This window comes from Melospiza georgiana, chromosome 9 (genome assembly GCF_028018845.1).
Source record: "Melospiza georgiana isolate bMelGeo1 chromosome 9, bMelGeo1.pri, whole genome shotgun sequence".
Classification (NCBI taxonomy): Eukaryota; Metazoa; Chordata; class Aves; order Passeriformes; family Passerellidae; genus Melospiza; species Melospiza georgiana.
In genome coordinates, this window is record NC_080438.1 from 13883255 (window position 1) to 13900070 (window position 16816).

At 36.2% G+C, this 16816-nt stretch overlaps 1 protein-coding gene across 2 annotated transcripts in view; it reads left to right on the plus strand.

Moving 5' to 3' along the window:
* Nucleotides 1-16816, plus strand: part of DPYD (dihydropyrimidine dehydrogenase) — a 329513-nt gene that overhangs the window by 39337 nt on the left and 273360 nt on the right. For both annotated transcript variants that reach the window (XR_009114783.1, XM_058029810.1), the window contains exon 3: nucleotides 5549-5631. Coding sequence is in view for 1 of the 2 variants with exons in the window: in XM_058029810.1 (XP_057885793.1) it covers nucleotides 5549-5631 (83 nt within the window). In the remaining variant the exon portion in view is untranslated. The remainder of the gene's footprint in view (nucleotides 1-5548; nucleotides 5632-16816) is intronic.

The following is a 16816-nucleotide window of genomic DNA, read 5'->3' on the forward strand; positions in this document are numbered from 1 at the left end:
GTTTAGTTTTTAAGATTGTTCTTAAGGTAAGGCCTTCTGGCAAATGGTATCAGTTTTGTTAAGTTGCTTAGTATGAAGGCGGTTTCAGGAGGCTTCCTGTATGGAATACAGCTATTGGCTCTTGAATAACATTAGAATAAATGCAATATATGTAAGTCATTTTACCCTATAGCAGATGGGAGCTTAAGTCATTGAGAGAAGATCAATGGAATCATTTAGCTTTTTGTGTTGTTTCAGTGTCGAAAGACAGTCTGTTCCAAATCAAGAGAGGAGTCTGCTAAGGATATTTAGGTTTCATTGAAATAAAGCACAGTTCACATCAAAAGAAGATGTGCTATTTCAAATTCATAACAACTGACTATTAGTCTGTTTTTAATATTTTTCTTTGGCATGTAATCCTGTTTAATTAGATTCTACTCTCTCTGTTGTTTCAAGATTCCATAAACTGGAGTCTTATATACCAGCTGCTAAAGCAGGAGTTACTGTCTAAATGATATTCACAATGAGTATTTGGAAGGTTTACAATTATACCCTTGCTAATAAATTGTGCTATTTTCCCCAACAGTTTTAAGTGCTAATCTTCAGAAGGCATTTTAAAATTAGCTAAAATTCTGTCAAGAGATTTACAAAAATTGTTAGCATGAAGATAATTATGTCACAGTCCTTGGACTCCATCTCTGATTGTGTGCATAAATCAGAAAATGTCAGCTGTGTTTTCCCTTAATAATTATCCTTGCAGCAATATATTACAGTTTGGATTACTATTATAGTGTAGCTTTAGGTTTATAAACCACAAGTTCGTTATTTCTGAAGTTTTCTGCTGATGAAATAATTCACATTTCTGTAATAAGTAATATTTGTGTTAACACTTCAGATCTATCAATAAGTGAAAATCAGTGTTCTACATTTTTTTACACAGTCCCCTAAAGTAATCAGCTTTTTTGTAACTATTTTGTTAAACGAGGTCCCTTCTATAGTATGGCCAGCATTTTCAAAAGAGCTAGCTGATGTGGTCACCCTTGTAGCATGTGTAGAATTTGAAGTTTTAAGGACTTTTTGGACCAATTTTTGGAAATCTTCCTGCTGAATTTTTCTCAGATCTAGGTAGATTTTGTAGGTCCTCAACAGTTTTGGTAATCTCTTGTTAGAACCTACCTCCTTAAACATAATGAGTTGAAATATCAGAGTGAGTTAGTAAATCCTTCAGAATTTGGACCAAGTTCTCATTTTAAGGGCTCAGAAATTTAGGTACAAATATGCTAAATAAATTAGATTTGTCTGCATAAACAGTAGGAAATTGACACAACATACTCTAGGAACCTTTCTCATGAGTTATAAAGAAGAAAATGGGAAAAATGAATTTGTTTTAGCATTAGTACTAATAGCAAATTTGAACTGAATAGGTAAGAGCTGTTCTGTCTTTCAATTGCTGTACATTCCTTATGTTTAATACTCAGGAAATTTGACATTAGAAGTGTGAGATTTACTCAAGATTTCTAAGAAAATTTCCTAAAACCTATGCAGAAGCAATGAATTCTGAGAATTCAACACTCATACTACTAACCTTGAAAACCTCTTTCATAGAAGAGAGATGGTATTTCAAGTAGGACTTTTGATTTGGTGATGTATCAGCAAGGATAAGAGATCTACTCAACCTCAGTGATGCAGGCTGCCTTAGAATAGGTCTTACACTGTTGTGAGTACAGAAGTTTTTTATTTCTTGACTGTCTCAAAATGTGTGTAGAGAAATTATCTGTAATTTTGAAAGTCTTCTGTGAAGTACTTCAGGATAGATTTAAAGTAGCAGGATATGGCTTATTGTGATTCCACTCTTGTTTCGGTACTTGGAAGATTTATGGTTGATTTCAATGGGAGTGGGGTCATATTTAGCCCTACTGTATCACAGAATGGGCAAGTTTGAGTTATGGTCCTCCAAGACTGACTCTTACTTCTGAGCAGAGGCAGCAGTGCTTTTGTCATTTAGGGACATCCTCAGTGGTGACACCAGGCAGCAGACTGCTGTGCTAGTCTGTTGGTTTCTGAGATACTTCTGCTAGGTTCTTCATTTGACTCAAATGAAGAATTCCTTTTCCAATAAGGTCAACAAAGAGGGCTTTTTCATCCAAGACAAAAACATAGGTAAGAAAGCTAAGCTGATCAATGTTAAGAAATGCGTTTTAAAGAGTTTGATTTCACTTTTGCCAGAATATCCCAGGTTTTTATTTAAAACCTTGAGAGTTTCTTTATTTGTGTTGCTTGAGCTAGATGGTTTCTTCAACCAGTGTCAGAGTACTTTGGACTTGTCACTTAAAATATCTGAAAATACAGAATTGTGAACACATAGTCTTTGCTCCTAAAGCTTGCAGTTTATTTTATTAACAGAAATAAATTGTAGCAGGGAAAAGTCATATTTTTGTGGTTATGAGAGGAAAAGCTTTTCAACTTGTTCATTAATCTTCCTTCTTCCTCATCTTAATACACTCATTATTCATCTTTCTCATTTCTGGTTATACATTTTACCAGTCTGCTGTGTGTCATGCCACAGATAGTTGTGAATATCCAGTCCACATCTCCATTTTTAACTAGCTGTCATGAAGCTTGAGATCTCATATGATAAATAAGCCATTTATTTATAGATAAAATAGAAATACTTACTTCCTGCTCTTGCTTTTTCACTAAAAGAATTCCAAGTATTTATCGTAGAATCCTATAAGAAGTAGTATTTAGACTTATGTGGCTTTTTTCTATGTAATGGCGTTTTGACTTATGATGACCATGTCCCTAATTGCAACTCTGTACTTATTCTTCCTCCCAAACTTCTCAAGGGTGATATTTAATTTAGTATCGTGCAGAACTACAGATCTGCCAACGGCGATAACATATAGACTGCTATATAATTATTGAATCAGAGAGTTAAAACTTCTAGACTGTATCTATTCCCACAAAAAATCACTTGGCAGTGAGCCACCAAAAGCAATTTTTTTCATTGCTTGCATTTTGATTTTTTTACTTTAGCTGTTGCTCTAAATGAAACACCTTGGACTTGAATTGCTCATTAGACTTAAATGTATTCTGATGTATTATGGGCCAAAATACACTGTCCTATGCAATGTGCTTATACATATGAATTGTCTGGTAGCATGGATAATAGAATGAACTCAGTTTTTGCTAGTGATTTAATACTTCAGAATGTAAAACTCACCCTGGTCATGGTCTACTGAAGTTTCCTCATTTTCCAGACATTCTTCTGAGTATTCTCATGCTTACAATTTCATTTCAAGCCTTTCTCAGAAACTGATACCCTTTCAGATTATCTACAGTACTGCATGTGAGCTGACACTCAGACATGTGAAGTGTCCTCTATGCACCTGTAGTTATGCTTATATTTGGTATTTCAGACACCCTTTCCTCCTTCCTCTGCGATGATCAAGCATGCTTGCATGAGTGGAAAAGCAGTGGGTATGATCAGCAGTTGCTTACTCTCCTAGTCAGGACAAATGCAGTAACTTATGGCATGGTCCTGTGAGATCATTCTCCTTCATGAGTTTGCTTCTGGCTCCTTCTCAGTCTGCTTCTGAGCTTTTTTAGCTCATTTTCTTCTAATGACTCTACAGTTTGCTCTCCAACTATTGTACCTTGCATGAGAGCTATTTGGCTGAAAGTAGCTGAGAAAAATACTCTCCAGAAACAATTCTCAGAAATGGTAGAAGTAAGTTCACAAGAATGAATTGTGTTCTCCTCAGATTTTTTGAATCTGTAGTGAGGTGCTAGTGAACAATGGATCTTGGAGCAGTATTCCAAATTACATTTCCTCTGGCTTCTATTTCCCTGGAGGATGGGAGGTTTAATTTTGCTTGCACAGATACTTGCATCTTAGTATTGATGAAGTGAAAATCCTTCATTAATTCGTATTGTTGATTTGGATTTCTTTTATATATTTTAAATGACTAGCCTGCCTGTATGTGCTTGGAGCTGAAGGTCAGTGCATGCTGATCTGATTAATGGAATACTTCATTGTACAGCTTCCATATTTCTTTTGCAATCCCTTTGACTCTGCAAGTATCATTTTGCTATGCAAAGGACAACTGATTGTAACATAAACAAACAAATTAACAGATCGCTTTAACTGTGGGACGAGACTTACTGTGACATGCGTAGTTTTTACGAAGGAGAAAAAAGATGTCAAAATATGTCAAATATGTGTAGCTCTGTTATTTTTCTGCTCAGAAATGTATTGTTGAAGCTTTAAAACTTTGTATTAAAAGATCTGTAATCTTATCTAAAAATAATGATAGTTTAAATGTTAATTGGGCAAGATAAAATACATTGCTAGGTCATTTATAAGAATCTAATAATTTCCTTTTCAGTAATGCTTTTGTAGCCTCAGATTGAATGTAATTATAAAAATAAGGAAATCAATGCAAATAAGAAAAAAACAATAGATAACTCCTATTGTATTTATTATAACTAGTTTTAAGATGTGGTCTTAAAGATGAAGTCACTTATTAAATACTATGAAAGCAATATGACCAAATAATAGCGCCCATAATTTCTTTAAAATTATGGCTACAAATAGAGCCTGGCAATCCTGCCTTTGAAGTTTGTTAGCAAAAGGAGCTGGTCTGCTTGCAACTTGTTTCTTTTAAACCCATATGGCAAAATTATGCCTCCCTGAGGTAACTTTTGGTATTGGAGAAAGTTGTTGTGTAGAACAGGGGTAACCTAAAAGCCTCCTGTATTGATGAAGCCTCAAGAGAATATAAAAATCCTATGGAAGGTGCAGATGATTAGAGAATTCTTGTTCACTGGCATTTCAGACTCACTTTGTAGAGACACAAATTACTGCACTTCCCAGCATCTTCTGAATCAATTTTACTGTCTTTCTGGCAGCAGAAGAAAAGCATCAGTGCTCTGAAGTAATGGAACCAGTCACACATTTAGTAATAATTTACAGAATATATCAAAGTTTTACTTCATTTATTGTGACAAAATTGTGGGTTTCATATTACTTTTATAAATATTGGTTATCTCTAATCTGGAAGAAACATTGTGGTTGAGGTGTCTGTAAACAATTAAGCATTTCAATTTCTGTTATGTTTTAAAAATTAAGTAGGAATTAAATATGACTGGTTTTTTTCCAGCAATCCTGCCTGTTTTATTGGGATGTAATTTATAAATTTTATAATAATAATAATAATAATAAAAAATGCTCATTTAGGTTTTGTTCTCCTGTTTGTGTGCTATAGTAGCATTGTAGCCTCACACAGAGATAAATGAAAAAAAATAAAGAAGAAAAAGTAAAAATTCTATAAATTTCATTATGGAAAATTTATAAGATGATTTCCATGACAACCATATAATAAGATTCATGTTTACTTTAGTTCTGAGTTCTCAATGTCTTTTTAATGACTCCCATGTAATTAAGACAGAATGCATAATTTGAGGTAACATAGTATAAATCAGTTTTGTTTGCATGATGCTGAATACTGTCAATATATGTACAATGAACTGTTTAAGAGCCTTACATGGAAATGTCCATTTGTTGCAGAACTGTGAGAAACTGGAAAATAATTTTGATGACATCAAGCACACGACTCTTAGTGAGCGAGGAGCACTTCGAGAAGCAATGAGGTAAGTCTGGGTCACCATAGCAACAGTCACAGATGTGGTAAAGAAAGAGTCATTCTTCATTATTGGGGGAACAAATGAGTTCATTGCCACCATTCAGCTCTATTCTCTAAGGTATTAATTTGTCAGTGGAGAGGCTTCCCTTGAGGCTGTACTTTGGTTTTGAAGCTGCATAAATGTTAAGCCTGACTGCACAGTAAAAAATGTAAATGTTTAATTTGTTATTTAAAATGCTTAAGGGGTGCCTTGCTTTATATTTATACTAAACTGTGAGTGAATGAAAATATTGTTCATCTAAATTCTGTAAGTGTTAAAGCAATTGTACAATGGTGTCTGAACAAACCTGTATCTGCTTTAAATTGAATTTGATTTTTATGTATGTAGTTCCTGTGTACTCTGATTTTATCACCAAAATTAGGTGATTTTGGTTTTGGTAATGGAATGTAAGAATCTGTCAGGTCCTTTATGTGTTGTAGAGATGTATATTTTGTTTAATATCACATTTTTGCACTTAATATTTATTAGAGGAGTTTAAAATTAGTCAGAAGATGAATTTTCTGCCATCCTTACTTGCACTGGAGAGTATTTGGGTACAGGACTCCAAAGTCCTGCCAGATACAGTGCCTGGAAAAGGGAGTGATTACTATGCAGAAAGGTGGTGGAATTGAAGACAGGTTTTCCAAAGTAACTCACTGAATAATCAGGAAGATGTTATTTATAGTGTTATGTGTGAATCAGAAAATTATATAAGCTTCACTTTTAAAGGTTTTGAAATTGGATAGTAAAATGTAATGATGCAAACGTAGTGCTTCATCTCATTTGCCTCATCTCAGAGTAACATCTTACACTTGAACCAGTGCAGTAAAAAGTAAAAACAACAACAATCCCCCTAAGAATCCACTTGATGAAATAAATACACATATTTGCTTTGACTGTGTCCGTTATATATTTAAATTTATGGATGTGTGTGAATGACTTGATTTGCATGAATTACGTTCATGATGCTCGTCTCATGTGCACTGACTGTTTGAAAAGGTGTTCTTACCTACAAGTATTCTGAACATTTCAACTACCAGTGCTGCAAATAACTGTAAAAATAATGGCATTGACCTTTCTAATAGTGATTTTTGCTTTATGCTTGTGTTACTTCATATGTTTAGGGTTTTCTCCAATGTGATTGGTCATCTGTATACGTAACTCTTGCATCTAATGTCAAAAAATGGAAAGTGATTTAAAGTAAAGATTTGGGGAATTTTTGGCAAATGAAGCTGCCTTTAATATTTCCAACAAATTGGATTTCAGGTTGTTGCTGTCCTGTAACAGTGTTCAGGTTTGTGACGTTTTGCAATGCATGACTCAGCAGGGATAATATTTAAAAAACTTGGGAGCTGACAGCTCTTCCATGATCAACATTGAATAGCAAGGGGAGCTTTGGCATTTCAAAGGTCATGTTTCTGTTACAAAGCCTGTTTAGAAGATTCTTGTGATTCTTTGCTGTGCAAAACGCTTTACTATCTCATAAATTTGTATCCTGGCTATTTCTGTGAGTGTACAAGCCATTCTGAGAAATAGTTATTGATTGTGAAGAGTGACAGATATTGTGCAGTGCTGGAATTCTCTTAATTGCAGTCAGTATTGTATGGTTGGTTGTTTCCTTAGTTGCTTTTTTATTTTGAGATAAAGAAAATACCTGACTTACTAAATTTATACTATTGTATGTTTTTATAACATACTTGAGTGCCACATGAAAGATGGAAAATGTTAATTTAGCTGCATGTAGGTGTACATATTTTTCTAAAGGTGTGTGAAAGATACTTGTTGTTTTAGCTTGTACAGTTCTTTCTGCTGTATAGTCACCTCATTTACTGAGTGGCTGCATTTTTCTTTTTGGATCCCAAGATTGTCTGTATGTGTGTAATTCAAATGGTACATTTTTCTAGATTCAAGTTCACTTTTCCATTCCATGACAGGAGTGGGCATTGGACCAGGCATGGGAGGACATAGATTTGCTGACCTCAGTATTATGAGGTACCTGCCTCCTTTGGGTGAGGGAAGCTTCTGGAGAGGGTTGCACATTGCACAAAAGCACTAAAATAATGTGGGAATGAAAGCAACAGCAACAAAAAAATCCTAGCTGGATAGCTAAGTGGATATATGTGGATCTCAGATGAGCCTTAAGTTGAGTGGGCAGTCTGCCCGAATTCACTCTGATTTCCCAGAGTGGTGCTACTGGTCTGCCAGATGAGAAAGACAATGAACACTTTTTCCCAATGCTCCTGTTTGGAATGAGACCTTCCACTTTAACTTCATCTTTGAGAAAAATGGCCAATTTAATATGGGTTTCAGTACACTTCTAGTCTATGAGTATCACTATGCTCTGCATAAACAAATACTAATATCCAAGAAGGATCTTGTTCTGTTTCCAGCTCTTCAGTATTCAAATTGAGGACTACATGAAAATTATCTTTCTTGTTCATGTATATAGATGTATGCAAAATAAACTTTCTAAAGGGCTTTGAAAATTTATCACAAAGCCTACGAACTTTTTCTACTTCTACTTTACACTTATTCTAGATTTTGAATGAGATAATGAGCTGATAGTAGTTTGCCATTATTCAGTATATAAGGAGTGGTATTCTAAGAATTTGATTTACTTGTGATCGCACATAAAATCCATAAAGCATTCAATTCATTTAATGTTTTGCTTATTTTGTTAATGTACTCAAAATGTTTTATTTATTACTATATTTTAATGCAGCTGCAAAGCTGAAATAAACAATAAAAATCCATTAGTTTTTTGAATTGGAGTTTATAAATGGACAGACTATTGCTTGCTTACCTTGAATATGTATATGATAAATTAATTGGGTATTTTGTGTAGTAACTTGTCAGAAAAATATAGCTATATACCTATAATGTCAGGTTGCATAAGAGCACTGTTATTTCGTTAAACAAAGCTCGATTTGTTTTTAACAAATAATTAGTGGGAAAAATCTGGATCCAAATCATCAGTAAAGATTCATCTAGAATTTTAAAGGAGCTTTTAGACTGTTTTTTCTGCTACAAGGAGATAACTATTTGAGGAGCAGGAAGTGGTGTAGCTGGGTGCTGACACTGGGAATCTTTTCATAGGTGGTGAAACCAGAATGTGGACTGCTACGGTAGGCATTTCTAGGGAAACTAGGGTAGAGTAGCCTTGAGGAGTCTTTAAATTAGGCGAACAATAATGATAACCCTGCTTTCTCAAATTATAAGGTAACTTTAGCGAGAAGTGTGGCAGGAATCCAAACTCAGTTATTAATATCAAATTAGATATTAATAAATTACTGAGATAAGGTTTAGTGAGGTACTGGGTTTAAAAAGTACTAATTTCAAAAAGCAGCAGACATCAGTGGGCTGGATTCTTTTTCTTGCTGAATTTGTTCATTCTGTGTACAGGCATTCATTGTTGTCATCAAGAGAGAGAATCAGAATTGATGAAATTGGGAGGTTGACAATGATCTAAACATGCAGTCTCTGCATTTTTTTGATTGCATATCAGCAAAATATTTTTGAGCATGCATCCCTCATATTTGTGTGTTTGTACATGTATTGCCACTATACTAATATTTTGAATCTTATAGAACACACCTCAGAATGGAAATTAAAAAAAAAAAAAAGACTGATAAAGATGACATAAAGACTACTTAATTAAAAAAAAATTTTAATTGCACAGAAAATATTTTCTTCCCACATTGACATGGTTTGTCTTGTGCATGCTCTGCTTTGGAGATTATTGATCTGGACTGTCTTTCCAGCTCAGAGCAGGGTCAAGCAGAGCAGGTTGCTTAGGGCTGTGTCCAACAAAGTTCTTTCTGCATCTTCCAGGATGGATGTTTCACAGACTGTCTAGTCAAACATCCTCACATTAAACAACAGCAAAACTGAAACAAAAAAAGCTGCCAACACCCTTCCCCCCCCCTCCCCGTTTGTTTTTTGTTTCTTTTTTAAACAGAATTCCACTTCAGCTTGTGCCTGTTGTTTCTTGCCCTTTTGCTGGGGACCGTTCAAAACAATCTGTCTCTGTTGTCTCTGTTTCCTCCCATCAGGTATTTGTACGTTTGGTAAGGTTCCCCCCTGAGCCTTTTCTGCTCTGGGCTGCCTGTCCCCAAGTCTGTCAGCCTCTCCTCATATGACAGACACTCCAGCCCCTCAATCACCTCAGTGCCCCTTTGCTGGGCTCCCTCCTGTGCATCCCCCTTTGCCTTGGCCTGGGGGACCAGCACAGGACACAGCACTCCAGATCTGTCTCGCCAGTACTGGGCAGCAGAGAAGACTCTCCACACTCAACCTACAGGACTGCTGGCCTTTGCTGCAAGGACTGTCTCATGGTTTGTCTTGTCCTTCAGGACGCCCAGGGCCTTTCCTGCAAAGCTGATTTCCAGCTGGTTGTTTGCAGCCTGAACTGGTGCCTGGGGATGTTCCTCCCCAGGGGTAGAATTTCATGGTGGGTTGGTTGGTTTGTTTGTTTTTTGGTTTTTGCTTGTATGTTTTTTAATGTGGTTTCTGCAGGCTTGTTCCTCCAGCCTGTCAACAGCAGCCCAACATTTTGGAGTGTCACCACTCAGCAGGTGTTAGATTGCTTTTGAATGCTGTATATATGTTACTATGTGTTCTAGACCCATGTCTCGTGTACATTTCATGATCCTGGTGTCAGACAAATGAATCCATAGCATTTCAAAGCAAACTTTTTCCGAATGTAGTGTTGCAGTTGCTTACTTACCAGCGGAGTTGGGGAGCCACCATGGTGGGTTAAGGCAGTGAGCAATCAGCAAGGCTGGAGAGGTGTTAATACGTAAATGGGTCCTACTCGTAGGTGGATATGGAGATGGTCTGTCTTGTGAACACTGAGTATGTGTGAAAGCTTTGCAAGTCAAAATTAAAGCTGAGTATTTTTGTGTAGCCTTCTCGTTATTAAAGGAAAATTGAAACATATTTATTTGTACTTTGAAATGGGAAAGTTTGCTTATCTGTTTAAATCAGTATAAAAGATACCAAATTCATTTAGAATTTTCTTGTGCATTCATATATTTGCATATGGTTTCAGATAATATGAACAAGGGAGCGAAGCTTCAACTGTGATTTCCAGTTTGCTAGAAACAGTTTCTGTTAATGATGATATTCACTGTTGTCTTGACAACTGTGCAAGCTGGGGTTAGTAATAATCAGGCTGCTTTTAATATGGTCTAGACTCTCAGATGTATTTGACAAATAGTTTCTATGACTGGGCAAAACCCAAGAAAATTGCAGTGTAAGGAGTTCCAAGGTTTCACAAGTATTCATTAGTTTGCATAGTAAAAGCTGGAAATTTAAATATGTAAACAAAACAGGTCTGTAGTGCAAACTACAAAACACATAGTTACCTGAGGGAGCTGGAGTTTGGTCTGGAGAAGGAGGAGGCTCGGGGCAGAATTTACCATTCTCTACAACTGCCCACAAGGAGGGTTTAGCAGGATGGGGGTTGGCATCTTCTCCTATGCAAACAGAGATAGGGCAAGAGGGCATGGCCTCAAGCTGTGCCAGGGAGGGTTCAGGCTGGACATCAGGAGGAATTTTTTCACTGAAAGAGTTGTAAAACATTGGAGCAGGCTGCTCAGGGAGGTGGTAGAGTCACCATCCTGGAAATGTTTAAGAAACAGCTGGATGTGGCACTTAGTGCTGTGGTTTAGTGGCCAAGGTGGTGTTTGGTCAAAGATCATTGGTATCAATGATCTCAGGGATGTTTTCCAAACTTAATGATGCTATGAAAATAGCAACTAGCCTTGTGTTAGCGTGTTTATTTGGGATTTAGGGAGTAAGTCCAAGTTTCTCTTCTACCTTCTTCTATATTTACATTATCTCCAGTGCAATCACTTGAATGCTGCTTAGGGCATGCTTTTTGGAGAAAAGCAAGTGACTGGTTCTTATGAACTTAACAAAAATGTTGTGCTGCTTCCAAACGGCAACAACACTTTGCATCTTGGGTGACCAGCTCGTGTTCCTCTGATATATCTATCTCAGCACCAAGAAACAAACACCCTCTGCCACAGAGGACATATTAATTAGGTAAGCCACTGATTGTATTATTGATTTAGACCCTTATTTAGACGGCATTTGGCTTAGAGATACTCCCTAAAAAAATTAGCTGCAGAGGTGTTCTCAAAGTGAAAAGAAAAAATCCCATAAAACTGTGGAGTTGAGGGAATGTCTAACTTGGTCCTCTTGGAACTTGTTTTCTATATATGCATCTTCACAATTTTATAAATTTACCATATTATTAATAACATATGGAGATGAGATGCTGCAAAATGGAAGTGTTTCTAGTTGTGTTTGGTGTTGCATAGAAATGAATGCAGAATGTTAAAGCACTTGAGAACTTTTAATAGTACTTCCATTATAAAAATCGATGTGGCTATAATTTTGAGTGCCATTTTGAATCAGAACTTCACTATCATTCTTAGTTTACATTACAGATCAAACAGATTGCCAACATCACTCGCACTGACGAAGCATTAGCCATATGCCTTCGCACTGCAAGGCTGCCCTGGATATGGATAGCTACGACTAACCAAGCTGCTTCTGTGCGAGAAGCTGTTTAGTGGCATTAACAAGGCACTGTTAAACTGTGCCCATGCAATTTTACCATGCTCTTTGTTGGCTTACTAACTTCTGAGTCACTCACTAGCCACCCTTTGAGAGCCTTGGATGAATTGCTCAGATCTGGCCATGATGGAATAATTTCGGTCTATAGACAGGTGCTGCAGAGCTGTAACACCAAGCATATACAGGAACCCATGACATTAATGTAATTATTTTTGTGATAATTATTATAACTTGCATTGTCTTTGTCATTTCTGTGGAAAGTTAAAGAACTTCATATTTCATTTTGCAACTAAAAAGAAGGTTCTGATATGCGTTAAGACCATTTTTCAGGTGTCACTTACTGAAAATTTTGTGGAACTAGTGATAATGCTTAACTTTGGCACTAAAGAATGTAACTACATTGCCTTATGTATATTTTTCAAGTATAAATCAAGACAATTATAAAGTACCTTGTTTTGAGCATGATTGTGATACTGTTCTATTGAATATCAGTTTCATAATACTTTCCCCAGAAATTTTAAAACTGAAAAGAATTTCCAAGTTTGTCAGCTGATTGTTTCACATCCCTTGTTCAAAGTATTGTATTTAATTTCTTATTTTTAATTTATGAGTTATATTTTTTTTTGGTCCAGTGATAGGCTGATTTATTTAGATATTACAGAGGAGGAGATTAAGATAATTTGGATTGTTTTCCTTTGAATGTTCCTTTAGTCACCTAGCCAGGATAAACTGACAAATACAACTTTCACTGATTATGTTTCTGAATGGCAAATATGAAAGGATATTGATTTTTTTTGCTATTCCAGTTGGCAATGTAGATTTGCAGTTACTTTACATCAGAGGTTTGAATTATGCCATGTAGTGTATATAACTTGTACATGTAGAACAAAAACATTGTGAGCAAAACAGCAAAATAAATAATATTTACAGGTTTGAAAACTGCATTATAATTGCTACTTTTGTTGATATACTGAAATGTGCTTTAGGAAGCATCTTACATGAACATTTTTGAGAAAATCTTGTATGTTTCTCACATGCTCTTTTATATGTATTACCGTGACCAAAATATGCTTTGGGTCTGTTCTGAGTATGGTAAATACAATGTTTCTGTATTTGTGTGTAGTATTCCCAAGAAATATTTCAGAGGGGAGAGGAAAAAAACTACCGACTTTGTGACACTTCCACTGAGGAGAGCCTAGTTTTGGTTTTGAACCATTTAGTTTTATGATTTAAAGAAAAGAATTGGATAATAGTCAAAATTTGGTTTTTAACAACCTGCAGGAGATGTTTTCTGATGTTGGTGGTGAAAGAGATTTTGAAAACCACTGTGACAGATGGTTTACCACAAAGACTCCAAAGGTGGCGTGCAGAGGGTGCAGCATCGTACCTTTCAGTGACTAACAGCCACTCGTGCAGAGTGGAAAATTACACCACGGAATTTGGAGTTCACTCCATGGGTTCCCTCTTTGTTGTTTTGTAAAATGCCAAGTTTGAAAATATTTTTGAAATGTCTTCTTTGCTACCATTAGCATTCAGGAAAATGTGTTCTGAATTGCCCGAGAGATGATGTATGAAATATGGACTACCAGCCTATACACTTCAAAAAAGGTTTTGGTTCATGAAATATAAATGTAAAAAAAAAAAAAAAAAGTATAGATATGAGTGAAGAAAAATTTCTGGTGGTTTTGCTATGAGCCGTGGCTTTTTGTAGACTATTGATGCTTGATTTTGTGTTGCAGGGCTGTGGATGGTTTAGGTAGAAGGTTGCATTTTACCATTTTAAACCATCATGAAAGTTAGGGATGTATACAGAAGGTGGGTGTGTTGCAGCTTTGGCTAAGAAGTCAGGTGTTTTAGTGGAAGATGTTGAAGCTCATGTTTTATTTAGAAATCATTCGTTTAATCTGTAGCCAGTCTACTGAGAGTACCACATTCCACATGTATTTAACAAAGGCCATTTCCTACAGTTTTGTCTACAGTCAGAAACCAGTCTGTCTTTACAAATGCTGTTTTACGTATATCTGCACTTATTTCTTTTCAGACATTTACTGTAGTTCTCAAAAGCCTGAAAATGTGTAATCTTTTTTCCTCCTTTGTGTTGTTCTTGGACTTTCTGTTGCAATGGATGTCTTTGAGTACATTCTCTTTGGAGTTCAGGATACAAAGCAAAGCTAAGGGTTTGAGGAAAAAATACAATCTTCATTGAAAATTGCATTATTAGGTAGTGTATCCTTCCATTGTATGTTGATTGTTGCCAGGTAATCATTATCTTTTCTGATTGTGGTGGTGTGCTGATTTGGGTGGGATACAGTTAGCTTTCTTCACAGCAGCTGCTCTGGGGGGGCTGTGTTTTGGGTTTGTGCTGAAAGCAGCGTTGATAACACAGGGATGTTTCAGCTATTGCTGAGCAGCACTTGCACAGTCAGGGCCTTTCCTGTTCCTCACCCTACTCCCCAGCAAGGAGGCTGGGAGGGGACGCAGCCAGGACAGCTGACCCCAGCTGACCCAAGGGATATCCCAGACAGGTATGGAGGTGTATGGAAAGAGGGGTGGGGTAGACATTCAGAGTTATGGTCTTTTGTCTCTTCCCAAGACGCTAGACTGCCAGTGTAACATAGTGAATGTGTTCCTGGTTTTGCTTTGCTTGCATATGCAGCTTTTGCTTTACCTACTCAACTGATTTTGTCTCATCCCATGAGGTTTCACTTTTACTGTTCCAATTCGCATCAGGAGAGTGTGAATGAGTGGCTTGGTGAGGCTTAGTTTCTAGCTGGGGTTAAACCATGACATGTGTTTAGAACCCCTTCGTTATAATGACTGTTATTAACTACTGCTACTTACCTTTTTTGCTGCCTCTCAAAAGTTCCAGTTCTATATTATACCGGCTGTTGCGGTTTTTGAATGTAAGAGCAAACATCCATTTTCCTAGAAATGTTTTGTATGTTGGGGTGAGGGTGTTTCAGAGATTAAACTGTGGGTCCAGCTGTGCCTTAAGATATTTACCTTCCATCAAAATTAATCTGTCCTTGCCCTGTAGACTTCTGAATTTAAATCCTGTTTATTTACTTGAGGCTGTTTGGGAAAAGAAGAAAAGATTATCTAAATTTAATGTTCTAATAGAATCAACCTGTTTATTGAAAGTAAGACTGTAAAGTGTACTGGACTTGTTAAGAAACACTGGAATCAGTACCATACATTTGACTAAGTGGATACGAAATTTAACAGAAACCGTTTCCCATCCTTAGTTCTTCAGAACAAAGATACTTTACATAGGAATCTGTTTCATTGCAGCTTGCTGTTGAAAAGTTGATGGGCAGCCATTTAAGCCCTAGACCACTTCATGTTTTTCAGGACACCACCCAGAGGCTTTCCCTGCTAGTGCCCAAGACAAGGCTACTAAATCTCGAGGCATTTCTGGGACTGAGGAAGGTTAGGATCTCAGGCAACAATTTGTACAGAGAAGCTGCTTGCAGAGTGAGACAAACATAGGAGTTGTGGCCGAGAATAAAGGAACAAACTATTCTGGAGTGACGCCTCCTGCCATCTTGAATGCCCAGGACTGCTTATCTAGGGTGTGCTTTGTAAGGTGCACAGAGTATTGGCAGTGACAAGGTTCTTTGTGGAACAGGCATTTGCAGAAGGCTTCAATTTGTATGCATTTAGTGTATTTAGGTTGTTCGGCATTAGTTCTGGTTTGATCCAATACCAAAAATTAAGGTGATTTGTGGTTTGGTGGTTGTTTTGTTGGGTTTCTTTTGTCCCCAGGAAGAAAAAAAAAAAGGTCTCTTCTATAAAATAAATCCTGACCTGTTCTAAATATCACCATAGAATTGCACCAATTCAAATGAATTTTAATAGTTGATCTGTGTATGGAACGGAATGTAATGGAAAGAATTATAATGTGATTTCCATCAGAATACTTAAAAAGACTTGATTTATAATCTGAAGCCATTACAACACAATAATCTTTTAAAACAAGTTATTTTAAAATAGTATGGCTATTTTTTAAAGTCCTATTTTTAATAGTATTAAATATTTCTACTATTGCCACATTAAAAATTAGGGATTAGTATTACTATATATAGAACTTTTTTAATTCAATAAAATTATTACAGCTGCTATATTTATAAAGACTATTACTTTTATTACTACTATCAAATAGCACTGTTTAATGGTACTGATCAATGCCCCAAATACTTTTCTTACTGCTATTTTGCCTATTGAAGATTTTTCCACATTTTTGGTCATTAATTGGTATTAAACAAGCATTTCCTTTGTAATCGTTAGTATGACAAATGAAGAAAAATATTTTTAAATTGATATCTGAGAAAACACTATTTGAAGAGTGTTTTAAAATAGAAAAAGAAATATATTTATAAAATAATTTTTCCTCTTTGTCCTACCTGATGTATCTTCCTGATTGAGCAAAAAGTGGTTTTCCTAGTACCTCTTCTTGCTTATCTGTGTTTTTCTAATGAAGAGAAGGTGCACTTGAGCACGTGCAGAACAGTTTCTGTTTCCAGGGAGCTACAGTGCCTTGCTTGGCTCATGCCTGGCTGTTACATGT